We start from the raw sequence: 16,685 nt of genomic DNA on the forward strand, positions 1-16,685 counted from the left end.
ATGTTAAGTTAGCTTGACTGTGAACCAATTCCCCCTTAAATAAATAAATGCAAATAAAAGAATAAATATGGAACATTTAGAAGTAGCTATACTTACACCAGAGACACTTGGTAGGTTTTTCTGTGACTAACTTATTAACACCTATACTAACGTTTCTCACCTTCAGTTCTAGAGACACTTCATGTTGGATAATTTTTATTGTGGGGTTCTCTGTCAGCATCCCTGAACTCTACATACCCATACAATAAGAAACAAAATTATTTCTCAGATATTTACAGACATTGCTGCGTCTGAGAACCACTGTTCTAGAACATCATTTATTCTTAGGTCATGGGAAACTGAGGTGGCTGAGGAAGACATCTAATGTCTCTTTCCTAATGACTCCCAGTGTGGCTGTCAAGGGTCTCACCAAAGTCAGGGCCATCTAACCTCTGTATTGTTATCCGTGGGTATCTATGTGGACATATATTCTTCTAAAGGTTAAATATTTACTCTTTCATTTGCACTATTGTTTATATAAACCATTCTTGCCAAGTTTCCAAATACTGCTTAAATAATCTTGACTGCACTCCTCTGAATACCAAAATAAACTTAAAGATGTTCTTGATTTTTACTAAAGTTTATCCATTTAAGATATACTTAAAGATGTTCTTGTTTTCCACTAAAGTTTATCCACTTAAGATATACTTAACTGGGGAAGGGGGAATTTTGGAAATAATTTTCTGAAAAGTCTGCTTACTTTTCCACAGGAATTATCACACTAAAAAGAGCAAATGAACTTCTGAGCACATGCGTGCCAGGCAGTTTTCTAATCCGTGTCAGTGAAAAGACCAAAGGATATGCCCTGTCCTATTTGTCTGAGGAAGGGTGTAAACACTTCCTCATTGATGCCTCTGCAGACTCCTACAGCTTCCTGGGCGTAGACCAACTACAGCACAACACACTGGCAGACTTGGTGGAGTATCACAAGGTGAACCACATATAGACTTAATTTCCTTTGCGAATTGTTATCCCACAATAGCTCTAACAATAAATAGCAATTCCTAGGAGGAAAAAAGATTGAGACAAGTAATAGGGGGGATTGGATATAAGAATTTCTCCTGACATTCAAAATTCTTAATTGCATTTCCTTTGTCACTGAAGTTCCTCTTCAACTATTCAGGGAGATTCCAGTGGAGCAGATAAAACAGGAGAAATCTAAAAAGTCTATACACATATATGTGAGGATACTCTTAAGTTAGAATTCTAGTTTCAGAGGGAGAGAGAGAACATGGAAATTTGTTGATGAAAACAGTATTTTTCTAGATTGTTATAAACCAGTAAGGCCTCATGTAATCATGGGTATAAGGGAGTAATATCTCTCACTAGAGGGGCATGACATTATTTAAGCTCTCTCAACATCCTGCCCACCCAGCCTGACCCACACTTTCTGTTTTGCAGGAGGAGCCCATCACCTCGCTGGGGAGGGAGCTCCTTCTGTATCCCTGTGGTCAGCAGTCCCAGCCGCCCGACTACTTGGAGCTCTTTGAGTGACAGCCCCATTGCATCATTCTACACTTCTGACTGGGCTTCTTCTCATCAAACACTGTGGAAATAGACATTTGTATGTCAAGCCAAAAATCACGCTTCAGAAAAGCCAATACTGGGAAGTATCGTTAAAAATGTTGGAAATCTTTCTGTACAAATGCTGGAGTTAAGTTCTAAGAAAAAAATAACTTCATCTTTTTGTGCTGCAAAAGAAAAAGAAAGAAGATTCTTGATTTGGACAACTATCTTAATGATATCTGTAAGGCAAAATGAACAAAGAAGAAATTCCCCTGGGGCATTCAGGTGGACTTAAAAACTAAGTAGCTCTTGTGAACTATTTCATGATCTTCACATTTCTGATTTGTGTCACCTCAAAAGGCCTTAAGGTTAAGTTTATATGAAGTTTTGTGTTGATTGTGGAAAGTTGTGGGGGAAAGGTTGGGATGATCCTCAGACATACGTCACTTATTGTGTTTGTTGGAACTGGGATACAAGAGACATGGAAACACATGGAACTGCAAATGAAAGGTAGTTTTTAAGTGTGTGTGAGAGGCTTAGCATGTCCAAAATGACTAAACTATTGGAAAGTGCACAGACCTCTGTGAGTGTGTTTTCTGATTCTGGAGAATCAAAATAGCTCCTGTCTGCCTGACTCTGCTCCTTCTTGGCACACAGAGCCTTCTGAGAATTCACCCAGAGGGAAGGCATGTGTGCACAGTGAGGAGCTATTTCTTAGTTCTGGTAGACAAGAGAATAGTGGGCTATTTGGATGCTATCTGTGAGGGCTGAATTTTAGTCCCTGAAAACTTTGTTGAGTCTTAACCTCCTATATCTGTGATAATGGCCTTATTTGGAAACAATGCCTTTTATCAAGATATCAAGTTTAAGAGAGGTCATACTGGATGCAAATGATCTCCCTAAATTCAATGACTGGTGTCCTTTAAAGAAAATTTGGGAACTTGGACACAGATGCCACGTGGAGAGGCAATAAGACCATAAACACGCAGACTGGAATGATGTGGCTGCAAGCCAGGGACACTGAAGATCACTGATAACCACCAGAACTGGAAAGAATGAGGCAAAAAGTAATTCATCCTGGAATTTACAAGAAAATGGCCCTGCTTCTGACACCTTGATTTAAAATTCCAAGTCTTCAGAATTAAGAGAGAATAAATTTATGTTTTCTTGAACCACCACATTGATGGCCATTTGTTACAGAAGATCTTGGAAATTTATATAGAAGTTTGTATGATTACCAGATGTGATATATGTTATATATCATTTGTTGCTGTATAGTATGCTTCTTCATAAATAGAAAGGGGACACAAGAGTAATCTCCTACATGGCTTTTTTAAGCCCTGGGGAAAGCTTTGCTCATCCAGGTGGCTTATGTCCACTACATTCTTACCCCTATCCCTGGTGACTCTCAGGTTAGCCCCAATAAGGGGCATCGGGGTCAGCATTGGATACTTGGAACTACTTCCCAGATATTCTACTGGGAAAAAATTGACCTTTACATTTTAAAAAATTTTATTGAATAACCATGAGATAGTTACAAGCTTTCATGTTTGGGTTACAATCACACAATGATCAAATACCCATCCCTCCACCAGTGCACATACCCTACCACCAATATCCCCAGTATACCCCCCCTTTCCCACCCTCCCCCTGCCTTCATTGCAGACAATATTCCCCATACTCTCTTATGGCTTGCAACACATACACTGAGTGGTCATCATGTTTGGTTCATTAACTACTTTTGGCACACAACTCCCATCCCGACTGATCCCTCCAGCCATCATTTTCTTAGTGATCCCTTCTCTATTCCATCTGCCGTCTCCCCTCTGCTCCTGAAGCAGGCTTCCAGCTATGGAGAAATCCTCCCGGCCCTTGTATCTACTGTCCTTGGGTGAAAATTGTCATTTACTTGTATTTCAGTCCTCTTTACCTACATCATCATACTTTATAAGAAAAAGAGAATATAGCAGTTTTCTCAGCATCAAGGTTGTTGGGTTGTGTAACACACTCCATGAGTATAAGATGTAGCCAGAGAAGAGGATAAGTACCTGTGTGCATATGTGTGTATGCCCTTGTATGTTCATGTATGTGTTCTTTAATGAAAAAATTTTAAGCATAGATCATTATTAAATTTTTCTTGAAATTTTCCATATTGTCTGAACTAACCCATCTATTACTTTTTGTTTCTGTGATTCAGCATCATAAAAAGATTTCTGCAGGAAGATCTATTATAAATTCAAGTCTGGTAGCACAGACTTGAATGGAAGTAAGAAAATTCCATTCTATTCTCATCTCTTTCTTCCATTACCTGAGAAACCTCAACTAGATTTTTTTTTACCTTTATGCACCTCAGTTCAACCTCTAATAAAGCAGTATTTGTAGCTATGTGATTTTGATTGTTTTTTATCCTGCTCTGATACCTTAAGGTTTAGAATGAATAGAAAAGTACCTTATGGTCACTAGTAATTATGAAAACAAATAAGATTTGGCAAATAAAAAATTCTTATTTGCCAAATCATTTTCTACCTAAACATTTTGGAAGAAATGATTATGCCCATTTCCATATATAGGTACAGTGACCTCCTACTTCAGTAAGATTTAGAGCACAGGAACTGACCTGAGTTAACCTAATGGTAGAAGGAGTTCTATACTATCATGCTGATGTTTACTGAAATGCAGAAGAATAAATTATTCCATATATGATGGTATAATGGTCTTGGATAATACTTGAACTTGTTAGGGAGGTAGGATGGCTCTAAGATTCAGAAATAAATAATGAATTAAATGGCTTGAGGAGTCCTTAATTATTAATCTTGTTCCATTATTTGACTCAGTCTTAGTGTATCAAACCTGAGGCAGAAATGTTAAGTGCAGCCCTGGTCATCTCTTTCTTTTGCCTTAACTGTCCAGCATCCTCACCTGACAGCCCAGGTGTTTTAGGACTGGGATATTCCCCTCATGTTACTTCCCAGTTCCGGGCGCTTTGATTTTTTGGTTTCACTGGGACTGTATGCAAAGCTCATACTTATGCTGTTGTCTTTCTAAGCCTCTTTAGTTGTTTCCAGCTTTCTGGCTATCACCAGGTAGTCACAGACAACTAACAGATAACACAGGAAGTACATTGTACAATGTCTGACTTTGATAACCCCAAGCTAGCAGTTTATACCCCTAATATATTGCTTCATTTGCACTGGAATACCCCCTGTAAGCCTAGTTCTGGTCTCCTGCCCTGCCCTACTTGTGGTAGCATGCACAAGGAAGTATGTTCCTCAGAATCACCAGTAGAGCTAATCGATGCCAAAAATATTAATGAACTCAAACCTTACACCAATGATGGGAATAATACAGGGTGATACTGAGATTGTGTGATACTAAGATAGTTAATACAGTAGAGAATAACCAAACATAGCTGTTTGGATTGGGATGTTAGCTACATAGTTAACCAGCTGCGTGAAATATTAAGACATTAAATACATGCTAAGCCTATAAATTTCAGCTTCATTTCTAAAAAAAAGTTACGAGGCTTAGAAAAAGATGTGGAAAGTGGCATAGAGAGTTCCCACAGATGGTGGCTATTCCTAGTGAATCGTGGATCCCATACAGTCAATCACAGGTCACCCTTTCTTGGATCAACAGTGGGCTAATGCATTCTGATGGACCATCTTCTCAAGTATCTGATTTGAAGTGGGGGTGGTGAAGATACCTTTTAAAAGCAAGGATCAATGGTCTGGGCAATGAGTTGACATGGTGGAAGCTGTTGGAGATGGGAGTGGCTTCTAGAGCTTCAGAAGTATGGGACGGTAGGGGGAGGCAGCCCACCCTGACTCTGGGAAGACCTTAGAGTTCTAGCCTGAGTGGTTCTGAAATCGGTCCAGACCATAGGTCCTGAAATCTCTGGACTTCATGGTCCCATACATGGCTGCACAATATCTCCTAATTACTCAATACTGAAATTCCTATAGGAACACCGGAGCCAACTAACTCAACAAATTAAAACAATAGCACAGAAGTCTCAATTAGCAACAGATTCATAAATTCTTAGACAAGAACTTACAAAATGACCCCATGACCAAATATAAAATTTATCACATAAAAGTGATTGGATTAGGCTGGATAGTTCAATGTGAGGACCTACAGATGTGGAGCTGCTTGGCCCTTTAGTGCTAGGAACCAATAGGATCAGCCCAGTGGTGCTCAGAGGCCTCCAGGGGTATACCAGAAAGGGCTTAGGGACCATAAGTTATGGGGATTCAAGAGTGTCTGGTGCTGAGCCATTGCCTCTGCCTCTGTGCATTCCTTTTGCCAGAGTTTTAATGTAAGATACATTTCTGCATTGCCTCCTGAATAGATCAGAGAGTCATGCTAAATCAGTGACAGGGAGGAGTCATGCTAAATCAGTGGCAGGAGTTGGGTGGGCTGGGGAAGGGGAAACTTTAAGTCCCATCAGCCTTATAATATAAGTCAGTTTCTACTTTTCTTCATATGAGAGAATGTACCCTCATGAAGACTTCCCACCAAGTCAAGATTCCCAGGACATGAGTTGATCCCCAGTATCATGGTGATACCTTTGGTGTGCTCTGGATGGTGAAACTCTGTTCAAGCCACAACCAGCACCCCTACTCTCCTGCTCACCATTCCTTACAGCCTGAAAGCCCCACATTATAGGTATTGAATATTTGGACTCTATTAAACTGAGACTGAGAGGGTAGAGAGGACCCACACCAGTATTCTTTGATTTAAATCAGCAAACTAAAGACTCTCAGTGCCTGGCTCCCCCCAGGTCCCCTAAGTTCAGGATTGAAGAAGGTCAAGCTACAGACCCCCCATGCCTGCCTCCCCCCAGACACCCCTTTCAGTGAAATGGACGAGATGTTTCTGCAGAGCTTTCAGAGATTGATGAGAACAAAAATTAGGGAATGTGCAGATGGCCCTCACCCAAAACACGCTTAACTGTTCTTTGTCTCCAAATAAATCCTTTGTTTTTCATATAAATGATTATTTTGGTGGAGAGATGTTAGCAGGTAGGGTCTTTATATGGCTCCATTTGAGACTAAGAACTAGAAGAAAGAACAAATTGTTAAATATACCATCCCTCTGATTTTAACTTAAGGGTTTTTCTGTTTATTTATTTACTTATTTTTTTAATTTTTTTTATTGAATTGCCATGAGTTACAAACTTGTCCATGATTGTGTTAAATTTTTATTTTTCTTTACCTTTCAAATGGTAAAGAAACATCCTATAGGCTGGTGGTGTTTACTATTGTTCTTCTCTAAACACGTTTTGCTGGTGGGATAAATAAAAACTCTGTGCCCACTAGGTAGGAAGTTGCTGGGGTAATGAGCTCGCCTTGCTTCAGGATGAAGTGTTGGAATCTGATGAATGAAGATCAGGCACACAGCTCAGGGGCCCTGGGACATGCTAAAAGGGGCAGTAATGCAGTTTGAAAGGAGCCTTTGCTGAGGGAGAGAAGGCATTTTGTGTTGAAATAAACCACCCCCACCCACTGGCAACGACCTGATAGCTTTGGCAGGAACAGCAAAGCACTGGAGTCTGCCAGAAGAAGCAGCTCTGAATTTGGATACAAAGCTAATCAGAATATGGGTGGCACAAAGCTTCGTTTTTCATGGCTGTTGGGAATAAACACACCAACCTCCTAAGAGGCCCTCTCTGGGTAGTTTCAGAACATTGTCTTATTTTTTCAAAAAGCAAGTATTTCCACCTGCTCTGCTTCCTCCTCTAGGCAGAAAGCTCACTTAGGAACCCCCACAAGGAGACACAGGGTGACTGCAGGGAGGCCAAGGCTAGCGCTTCAGAGTCTAGGGGTAACTGTCTCAGCAATCATTTACTCCCCACCAGACCCTCTCAGATGGGCCTTGGGAGTGGCCAAGACACTCCCATGAGCTCCTGACTGCCCAACTGAGGTTTCCTCCCCTCACTTCAAGACTTTAGGGCTAGCCTCATCCTGTAGTCAGCCACTCCTGGGTTGGCCTCTGGGTAAGTCTGTTACCAATTCTGAATCTTAGTTTTCTGCACTTACACAATAGAAAGAAACTGCCTAGCTCAATGTGTAAGATCTGCTTATGTATATTTACATATACTCTGCTTCTTGCTTCAAAATCCTCTGTCTCTCTGCCCACCAGGGTGTCAACTCATCCCAGTGACTGCACATGGAAGGTAAGGCAGGAAAGATTTATTCTAGTTCACACTAGAGGAGGGTAGGCTTTCTTCTGAAGTTGTTACCAGAATGGCAGAAATAGGATAAGAGTGTATGCCAGAGATACCCAACATATTTGGTTTACTGCCCCCTTTTCAGAAAAAAAAAAACACCACAACAAAAACCAGTCACTTACTGTTCTCTTGGAAATCTGCCTTAAGAAACAAACAGTAAGCCATGCTCAATGCACTGAGGGCACTACCCCACCTGTACTGTTCCAGTCCCCCCATGGGGTGATATCACCCCCTTTGACACAATATATACTTGTATGATCGTCCTTGATCACACTATGAGCCAAAGCCCACTCAAAAAAGGCCAGACACTACTGGTTGACAGATAAAAGTTCCAGGAATGACTAGCAGAATAGTTGGATGTAAGTACCTGCCACGAGCCAAACAACTGCCACGAGCCTGAGTGCTGCTAGGATGCATTTAAACTTCACGACAATCACGTTACAAAAGTAAGTCATCACCCAAACAAGGAAGAGGGGGTATAAGGACAGAGTGATTAGGTTAAGATACTACAGATTACAAGAAGAACTGAAATTTGAGCCTGGGCTATTGGGGCTGGAGTAGATGGTCAGGATGAGCCTGTGTAGACTGTCCTACAAACTGACAGGAACATGGGACCCATGAAAATGGGCGAGATTACTCATGTGTCCAGGCTGGCTTGGATGAAGCTGAACATCTCTTTAAGCTGCCTTCAGTAAATAACATAAATCTCAGTATACAGAAAAAGTCAGTCTTCCTCTTCTCACAGAACCCAGACCCAGCTTATCTTTGACATGCAGACCTCAGGTGCTTGCCCAGATTGTCTTTGGTATGCAAACCCCAGGGGCTTGTAGCCCAGGAAAGCTTTCCAGCTTTGCATTTCTTCACAGAGGTTGAAACTAACTGGCTTGTGGACATAATGAACCAATGTATGCCTCAGTGTTCTTCCTGTAACTTCTTTGTTTCTTTTAGAGATGTGTATGGTGGAGTGGTCATAAAAGGAGAGCTTAGGCTGCTCTCCCTTTGTCACAGGGTCTGAGGGAACCCATGATCGTCCATGAAAAATAATTTTTAATATGATGCGCTGAGCATACAGAGAAGCCTCCCACTGAATGAATATTCTCACAACACCGAGCGAACTGGATAGGAAAGTCATAAAGAAATCAAACTGACCCTGATAAGAATGAATAAAACCCAAAAACATCAGAACAGTCTCCCTAACTCAAATTTTATTAAAATTAGTTTGGACCCAGCAAGCTACCAGCAGGTAGGGCATTTGCCTTGCATGTGGCTGACCCAGTCTTAATTCCTGGCACCCAAACCCCACCAGGAGTAATGCCCGAGTATAGAGCCAGGAGCAAGCCCTGCACACCACTGGGTGTGCCTCAAAGCTAAAGACAAAAAGTAAAATAAAATATCCGTGAAATTTAAAATAAATAAAATTAGGTTTGAATTAGTTATTTTCCTACTTTGGGGGATTATTAATTATATGTTCTTGGCTCAAGAAAATAATCATAAAAATAGGCCTATGCAAAGTTCTTTTAGCTGCTAAAACTATGTTTTATGATGCGCTGAGCATACAGAGAAGCAAGTCGGTCACATTTATGAATACAAAGCAGTAGAACATAGAAGACTGGAAGGTTCCCTCCTCTCAGGGGAGAGCAAGGAAACGTGGAGGAGTGGGACATGTTGACAGCAGACTGGTGTGTAGGGGTGAGGGGATAAGGTGAGCCCTGCTGCCTTGCCTTTTCTGACAGACAGCTCCCACCATGAGTGGGTTCAAGCTGACCAGGTGCCCCTCAGGGAAGCCCACAGCTTCAAAACTGAGGTTTTGATTAGAAACCCCAACTTCTGTAGGATTACTACAGAGGAAGTAGGGATAAAGCAGATAATTGAATCTTCCAGTCAGATAACAGAAACAGGTAAGGGCAGGGATAGGTAATATATATTATATAGTACAGGTTATATATAATACATATATTGCTATCATCATCATAATCCCATTGATCATCGAATTTCTTGAGCAGTCTCAGTAATGTCTCCATTTGTCCAAGCCCTGAAATTTTAGAAGCCTCTCTTTAATCGTCCTTCCCAATGATGCTGTATTGGAGGCTCTTTCAGGGTCAGGGGAATGAGACCCAGCTTGTTACTGATTTTGGCATATTAATACACCATGGGGACTTTGCGAGGCTCTCCCATGTGGGCAGGAAACTCCCAGTAGTTTGCCAGGTTCTCTCAGAGGGAGAAGTAGGCGATAAGATATCGTTTCCGGGAGCTTGTTTTTTTTTTTTTAATTTATTTTCTTGAACCACCATGTGGAAGGTTACAAAGTTCTCAGGCTTATGTCGCAGTTATACAATACTCAAACACCCATCCCTTCACCAGTGCCCATATTCCACCACCAAAAACCCCAGTATACCTCCCGCCCCCCGACCCCCTGCCCCTGCCTGGGTAACTGATAAATTTCACTTCATTTTCTCTTTACCTTGATTACATTCCATATTTCAACACAAAACTCACTATTGTTGTTGGAGTTTCCCCCAAAAAAGACAGCCCTACTGCCAAGGAAGCATTTGATAATTAGTTTTCCATTGCTGAGAATGAAGAGATATTAAGTCCCACTGTTCCAAGTACATAACTTTTTTCCCCCCTTCTTCCCGAGCCACCAATTTCGTGCCTGCTTAATAATCCTCATAATATGACTGATGCCACGCCGCCCGACAAAGGAAAAAAAAACCGAGAAAGAGGGATATTTCCCGTCCTCAGCTGGCGTGGGGCTATGGCTTAGTTGACAGTCTAGCAACATGTCTGCAAGCAGTTTCTGGGACCAAAAGTAGTCTAGTTGGTTTCTGGATTCTCGTAGATCAGCAGCTAAGTGGCCGCACAAAAGTGTGGCTACCCGGGTAGAATTTTGGTGTAGCATGCGCTGGTATCAGCTCGGCCCAAGACTGCCCAAGTGTCCCGCTGCTCCAAGTACATATTTTTTTTTTTTTGCTTTTTTCCCATTCCCGCATCACCAAGTTCGTACCTGCTTAATAGACATCATAATATGGCTGATGCCACACCGCGTTTCTTCCCAAAAAAGGAAGAGAACCGAGAAAGAAGGATATTTCCTCTCCTCGGCCGGCGTGGGGCTATGGCTTAGTTCACAGTCTAGAGAAATGGCTGCTACTTTTATTACCTTCAGTATTTCAACAAAAAACTATTATTGTTTGGATTTTCCCCCCAAAGTCCGACCTGCTGAAAAGGAATCATTTCACATTGCTGACAATTAGGAAATGTTAGGTTTTTGATTTCTGCATAAAGTCTAGGGAAAATTCTGCCAGAAATTGCATCACTGCAAGCTTTTACTTCCCTTTTGTGGTGCTCATAAGATGGAAAAGCCTGGAGAGAGAAACCCTTCCCTGCTGTTGCTGCATGGGGTAGAGGCTCAGTTCAAGTCTCTGGATGCTGGCTGTTGATAGGATTACATGGTGCTGGGGGCAGTCTTTGGGAGTGACCGCCTAGCTATTGGGAAATGGGAAATTTGGGCAGAAGAGGCCCAGTCCAGATCCAGTACCTTCATGTATGAGGCTCATTCAAACGTGTGGAGAGGGGCCTTGAGCATGGCTGGCTAGTCTCTGGAGATCTTTGGCTGCTGGGAGCTCTGCATGGGGTGGGGAGGGAAGCTGGAGCCCATCCCCTCCGAGGGGGCCCCGGGGAAGACAGCCAGGCGCGCGGGCAAGAGACTCTCTGCCATATTGCTATACTAACGTATAATGTATAGACATTAGATATTATTCATTATATATTATATTATATGATATACATATTATATATTATGCATGTATGTACTACATATAATACATATACATCTGACACAAGCAAACAGTCAACACAAACAACATAAACAGGACAGACAAGCATTCAGATCAGGGACAACAGAGACTGCGAGAAGACAGAAAATAATGTAAACAAGCAACCTGCAGCTAGTGACCTTAGAGAAGCGAGCAGTAGGTATGGCAGGAAAACTGCCTGAGCAGAGCACAGAGCACAGCAAGCAGAGAGAAGCAGCAGGTAACCAATGGGATATTGTCTGGGATGCAGATCTCTGTTTCAGGAGTGTGCCAGGAGAGTACTGAGAGTGTTGAAACATTGAAAAAATCTGTTGACTCATGTGCTAATCTTACATGTGGTGCACAAGGGCCCAGAAACATACTACTATCCCTTATAATAGGATGACTGCGGCTAGCTAGAAGTAGTTTGTATATAGCACCAACAGAGGAAGGAGGCAAAGAGATGGAAGGGACCTTAGACAAACTCGAGATGGCACTTCCTTTTTTGGGGGGAGGAGATTTTATTTTAATTTTTTATTAGAGAATCACTGTGATGTACAGTTTCAAACTTATGAACTTTTGTGTTTGCATTTCACTCACTTCCTGCAGCAGTTCCTCCTGACAAAGATGAAACGTGATCACATTCATTCTGGGCTTCCTCTGCTCTCTCGAGTGAAGTGACAAGCCCTCATCTCAAACATTTCCATAGGGCCTTCACTCCCACTTTATTTGCTGACAGGTTTCCTGAGATTACTAAAAGCAATGTTCCTACACAGTAGGACTTAGTAGGTTAATTTTGGCATCTGATCATGCTCAAATAGTTTTTCATACATATTGATAGTAATAGTGTTCCAGGATCCCCCAAATAACTCAATCAAATGAAAGAGGAATGTGCTTCTTTCTCATATCAGGACATTTGTATGTCTTGAGCAGGTTCTGCTGTAGAATGAATGCCAGTGCCCTCACAAAATTCCCATTGAAGCCTAATGTGATGGCATTTTTAAGTGTGCCTCTGAGAGGTGACTAGGACTTGAGGGTAGAGCCTCCTGGGCAGGATACATATCATTGCCAAGATGAAGAGGGGTGGGACTAGGCAGCATAGTGGGAAGTGAGTTCCCAGCAGACACCAGATTACCAGTATATTGATTGTAGATTCCAAAACTCAATGCTTCTTGCTTAAGCAGCCTAGTCAATGGTGGTCATCATCATCATCATCATCATCATCATCATCATCATCATCATCATCATCATCATCATCATCATCATCATCATCCTGTTGATCGTCGAATTTCTCGAGCAGTCTCAGCAACATCTTCATTCTTCCTAGCCCTGAGATTTTAGAAGCATCTTGTTACTCGTCCTTCCCAATGATGCCACATGGAGGCTCTTTCAGGGTCAGGAGAATGAGACCCATCATTGTTACTGGTTTTGGCATATGAATACACCACGGGGAGATTGCGAGGCTCTCCCATGTGGGCAGGAAACTCTCAGTAGCTTTCCAGCTATAAGATGTCACACGGCCGTGAAGCTTGGTTTTAAGTCTCTGGATGTTGGCTGTTGGTGGGATTACATGGTGCCGGGGGCAGTCCCTGGGCGTGACCGCTTAGGAAAATGGGAAATCTGGGTGGAAGAGTCCCAGTCCAGATCCAAGCAGTCTTGGAGATCTCAGCCCCGGATCCCACACGCCTGGGTTCCTCTGCCGGTACCTTCATGCATGAGGCTCATCTGAACATGTAGAGAGGGGCCTTGAGTATGGCTGTGGCTAAGACTCTGGAGGTCATGGGAGCTCTGCTCGGGGCGGGGAGGGAAGTTGAAACCCATCCCCTTCGAGGGGCCCCATGGAAGACAGCCAGGCACACGGGCAAGAGACTCACTGGTCAATGGTACTTTTGTTAAACAGAACCCTTCTTGTATGTGTTAGAAAATGGCCTCAATATCTGTTAATACTTGAGGTAAATTTGCTAAATTTCAAAAAGAAAGAAATTGTTTGATATTGTTCTTTTCTCTGTCTTTCAGATACCCTTAGCAACTCATAAACAAATTATAATCACTGTTTTAGCTCTACACGTATTGTGCAATGTCACTGTCACTGTCACTGTCATCCCATTGCTCATTGATTTGTTTGAGCGGACACCAGTAATGTCTCTCATTGTGAGACTTATTGTTACTGTCTTTGACATATCCAATATGCCATGGGTAGCTTGCCAGGCTCTGCTGTTCGGGCTAGATACCCTCAGTAGCTTGCTGGGCTCTCCGAGAGGGGCAGAGGAATCGAACATGGGTCGGCCACGTGAAAGGCGAACGCTTTACCGCTGTGCTATTGCTCCAGCACAATAACACAAATACCACCCCCTGTAGTATACTTACACCAGATTATAGAGTCAAAATGTTCTCTCATTGACACTAACCTTTCAGAAATACATCCTCCTGACCTGGCAAGAACTCCATGCATTATTGGACCAGTAAAATTATTAAAATTAGGATTTCTATTCTAATTTTCTTTAGGATTTGGTTCTTCTCTCCCTTTAGCCCAGTGGTCTGAATTATGGGATACTGGGCCCCTGGGGCACCTGACACTGAGTAGAGACATTTGACTGTCATCCTACATGGTTGATGCTCCTGGCAGTCAGTGAGCAGCTGTGAAGTATGAACAGTGCATTGAAAGGCAGCCTCATGGCAACAGATGATTTCACCTCAAACATCAGTGATGCCATGTTTATGAATCCCTAGTTTTAACAAATTACTATTTTCCAAACACTGAAGACAAGAAACTTTTACTACAAGAAGAATTTATATCCACAAATCATATTTTATTGTTTGGCCAATGTCACCTTACATTCATGTCCTGTATTTGAATTAAACTATATAAATAACTTGAAAAATTAATACAATGCTTTAAAAATGAAAACTCAACAGCTTGAATGTTCTTGAAGCTTTTAAACAATGAGTTGAGTACGGGCAAACAGAAGGTAAGAAATCAGAAATAATTAGCTCATGCATCTGATGCTTGCTAATAATTTTCACATGAATATAGGAACCACTTAGTGGTAACTATATTTTTCTAAATATCTTGGAACTGTGATAAAATGTGATTTCCAAAATCATCGTGGTGACTCAGTAAGCTGCTTAACTAGAAAAATAATTAAGTCGATTCCCCCTTAAATAGAAGTGACTGGACATGGGAGCAAGCTCTTTTGTCCCACAGGACTCTGGCAGCTGGACTGATCCTTCATAAAATACAAGTTTCTGCAGTTCTTTTCATGAATGCCAGAGCCAGGAAGAACACCCTACTTTGAAAGGAGGTTTGGTTTACACATTGCAATATACTTTGGTTTATTTCTACAGGTGAGAAAGGGGTCTTCTCCCCTTCTCCTGAGGATAAAATATGTTTTCTACCTTTTGAATGAATCAAATTATCACCAATCTGAGTGTTTCCTTTTCTGTTAAGGTAAAAAGTGTATTTCCTGCCCTGCTGTATGCAGTTGCTGCTCCTCAGAAATCCTCTCCAGATGAAGTGTCCTTATTTCTTTCTTCCAGAAGCCCTACAAATGTGTCTTCAAGGCAGTTAAGGGGCAAACAAGCAGTATCTGAGAATGCCCTTGCATTCAGCATACTCTGTAATGAGGGATTGATCCAGTGCTTTGAACGGGAAGTTCTCATATTGCATCCAAAATTGCCTTCTCAAAAATACTAAATGGTTTGCTAATTTGTGCTTTCTTTGCAAGATTGGAAAATTGATAAATAAGCAGAATATAAATCAAAAGTAAAAAAAAAGAAAGATGCATTTTGAAATCAATTAACAAAGATGATTAAACTTATAATCAAAAAGGTGAACAGATTGTTTTTGGTTAGTTTTGGAAGAAAATGACACAATAGTTAAGGTTTTTTTTCCCTTTTAAGTCCATTTGAATTTGGCTTAATATACTCTAAAGCATGGTGATGTGTGTATGCTCATATTTTCGTGTCCTTCTGTAGCACTACTAGACACTATAGTTCTATGGATGTAAATCACTCTTCCGGAGAGAAATGTGCCTGTCTTCAGACTGGTCTTAATTCATGAATATTTCAATAAGCATAGAAAACAATAGCTCTTACTGCTGTAAATACCACCAAGACCTCCACACCATTAGGCTTATAATGTCACAACCATTCTTCCTTTGTTACATGCCACACAAGGTGCATTTTGGGTCATGGTGCTTGCCAGTACAGTGAGAAATTTTCATTCCTGCTGCATAAAGCCAAATAGGCAACCCAAAATGGTTGGCTCTCTCTTTTCCTCCCTTCTCTCATCAATCATATACATTATTGCCCTTTATGGAGATATTTTTCTTGTTTCAGCCACTGATGTAATTATTAAGGGAAAAAAAAAACCCAAAATGTCTCCCCAAGTCTATTCCTTGGGAATTCATGTTTTTCTGCTGCCTGTCTTCTGCTTCTGTTTGCGAAGGTGGGCCTCTATCTCGTGCCGGAAGACCAGCATGCCCAGCTGTCCGTGAGATGCCTCATTCATTGCCTTGGACTGCATGCACATCTTGTACTGTTCTGGAGTTAGCTCATCCACGCAGCGCTTCTCATGCCACAGGTGGAAGAGTCCCCTCACAGGGGTCCGCACCACAACGAGGTTGCTGTGGAGGTACTTACGATAGAGATGCACATCCTCTCCACCCCAGCCTTTGATGTCCAAGTCAAAGCCACCTGTCAAGAGAGGAGACGAAGGGAACCATGCTGTGTGGCAGCTCCTACACTACATGCGCTTTGAATAAAGAATGTTGTGTGAAGGAAAGACATATTCAGGAAGGTGAATACCACACCTCCAAATGATCGTGCACGTGTGGGCCAAAGGTTCAAGAAATTCTGAATAGAAAGGACACCAGGATTCAGCAGGTGTCCAAATCACAGGCTTCAGTGGCTTCCCAGAGCTAAGGAAGGGTCCGTGCACCATCTCAAGAGCCGTGGCATATCTTAATGTTTCAATATGAAATCATATTAAGTGCTGTTTCTGCTTGAATGTGGCCTCATTGCTGCCACTGCACACAGAATAAACCAGGGATTGTGCTATAATAGAAGACCACCTTGAAAAAAAAATCACATCTTATAAAAGAACTCTTCCTCTCATAGAA

General features: G+C 41.8%; 2 protein-coding genes across 8 annotated transcripts in view; one reads left to right on the forward strand and one right to left on the reverse strand.

Moving 5' to 3' along the window:
- The window catches only part of SH2D4A (SH2 domain containing 4A), an 89,734-nt gene extending 86,601 nt beyond the window's left edge, over window positions 1–3,133 (forward strand). The window contains exons 9-10 of the mRNA XM_004621555.2: window positions 750–970; window positions 1,441–3,133. Of these exons, the coding sequence (XP_004621612.2) occupies window positions 750–970; window positions 1,441–1,533 (314 nt within the window). The 3' untranslated portion in view covers window positions 1,534–3,133. The remainder of the gene's footprint in view (window positions 1–749; window positions 971–1,440) is intronic.
- An 11,075-nt stretch (window positions 3,134–14,208) lies between these two features.
- The window catches only part of CSGALNACT1 (chondroitin sulfate N-acetylgalactosaminyltransferase 1), a 415,840-nt gene continuing 413,363 nt past the window's right edge, over window positions 14,209–16,685 (reverse strand). For all 7 annotated transcript variants that reach the window (XM_055120424.1, XM_055120430.1, XM_055120445.1 and 4 more), the window contains one exon: window positions 14,209–16,260. In XM_055120424.1, the coding sequence (XP_054976399.1) occupies window positions 15,971–16,260 (290 nt within the window). In that variant the 3' untranslated portion in view covers window positions 14,209–15,970. The remainder of the gene's footprint in view (window positions 16,261–16,685) is intronic.

The sequence above is a fragment of the Sorex araneus genome, chromosome 1 (genome assembly GCF_027595985.1).
Source record: "Sorex araneus isolate mSorAra2 chromosome 1, mSorAra2.pri, whole genome shotgun sequence".
NCBI lineage: Eukaryota > Metazoa > Chordata > Mammalia > Eulipotyphla > Soricidae > Sorex > Sorex araneus.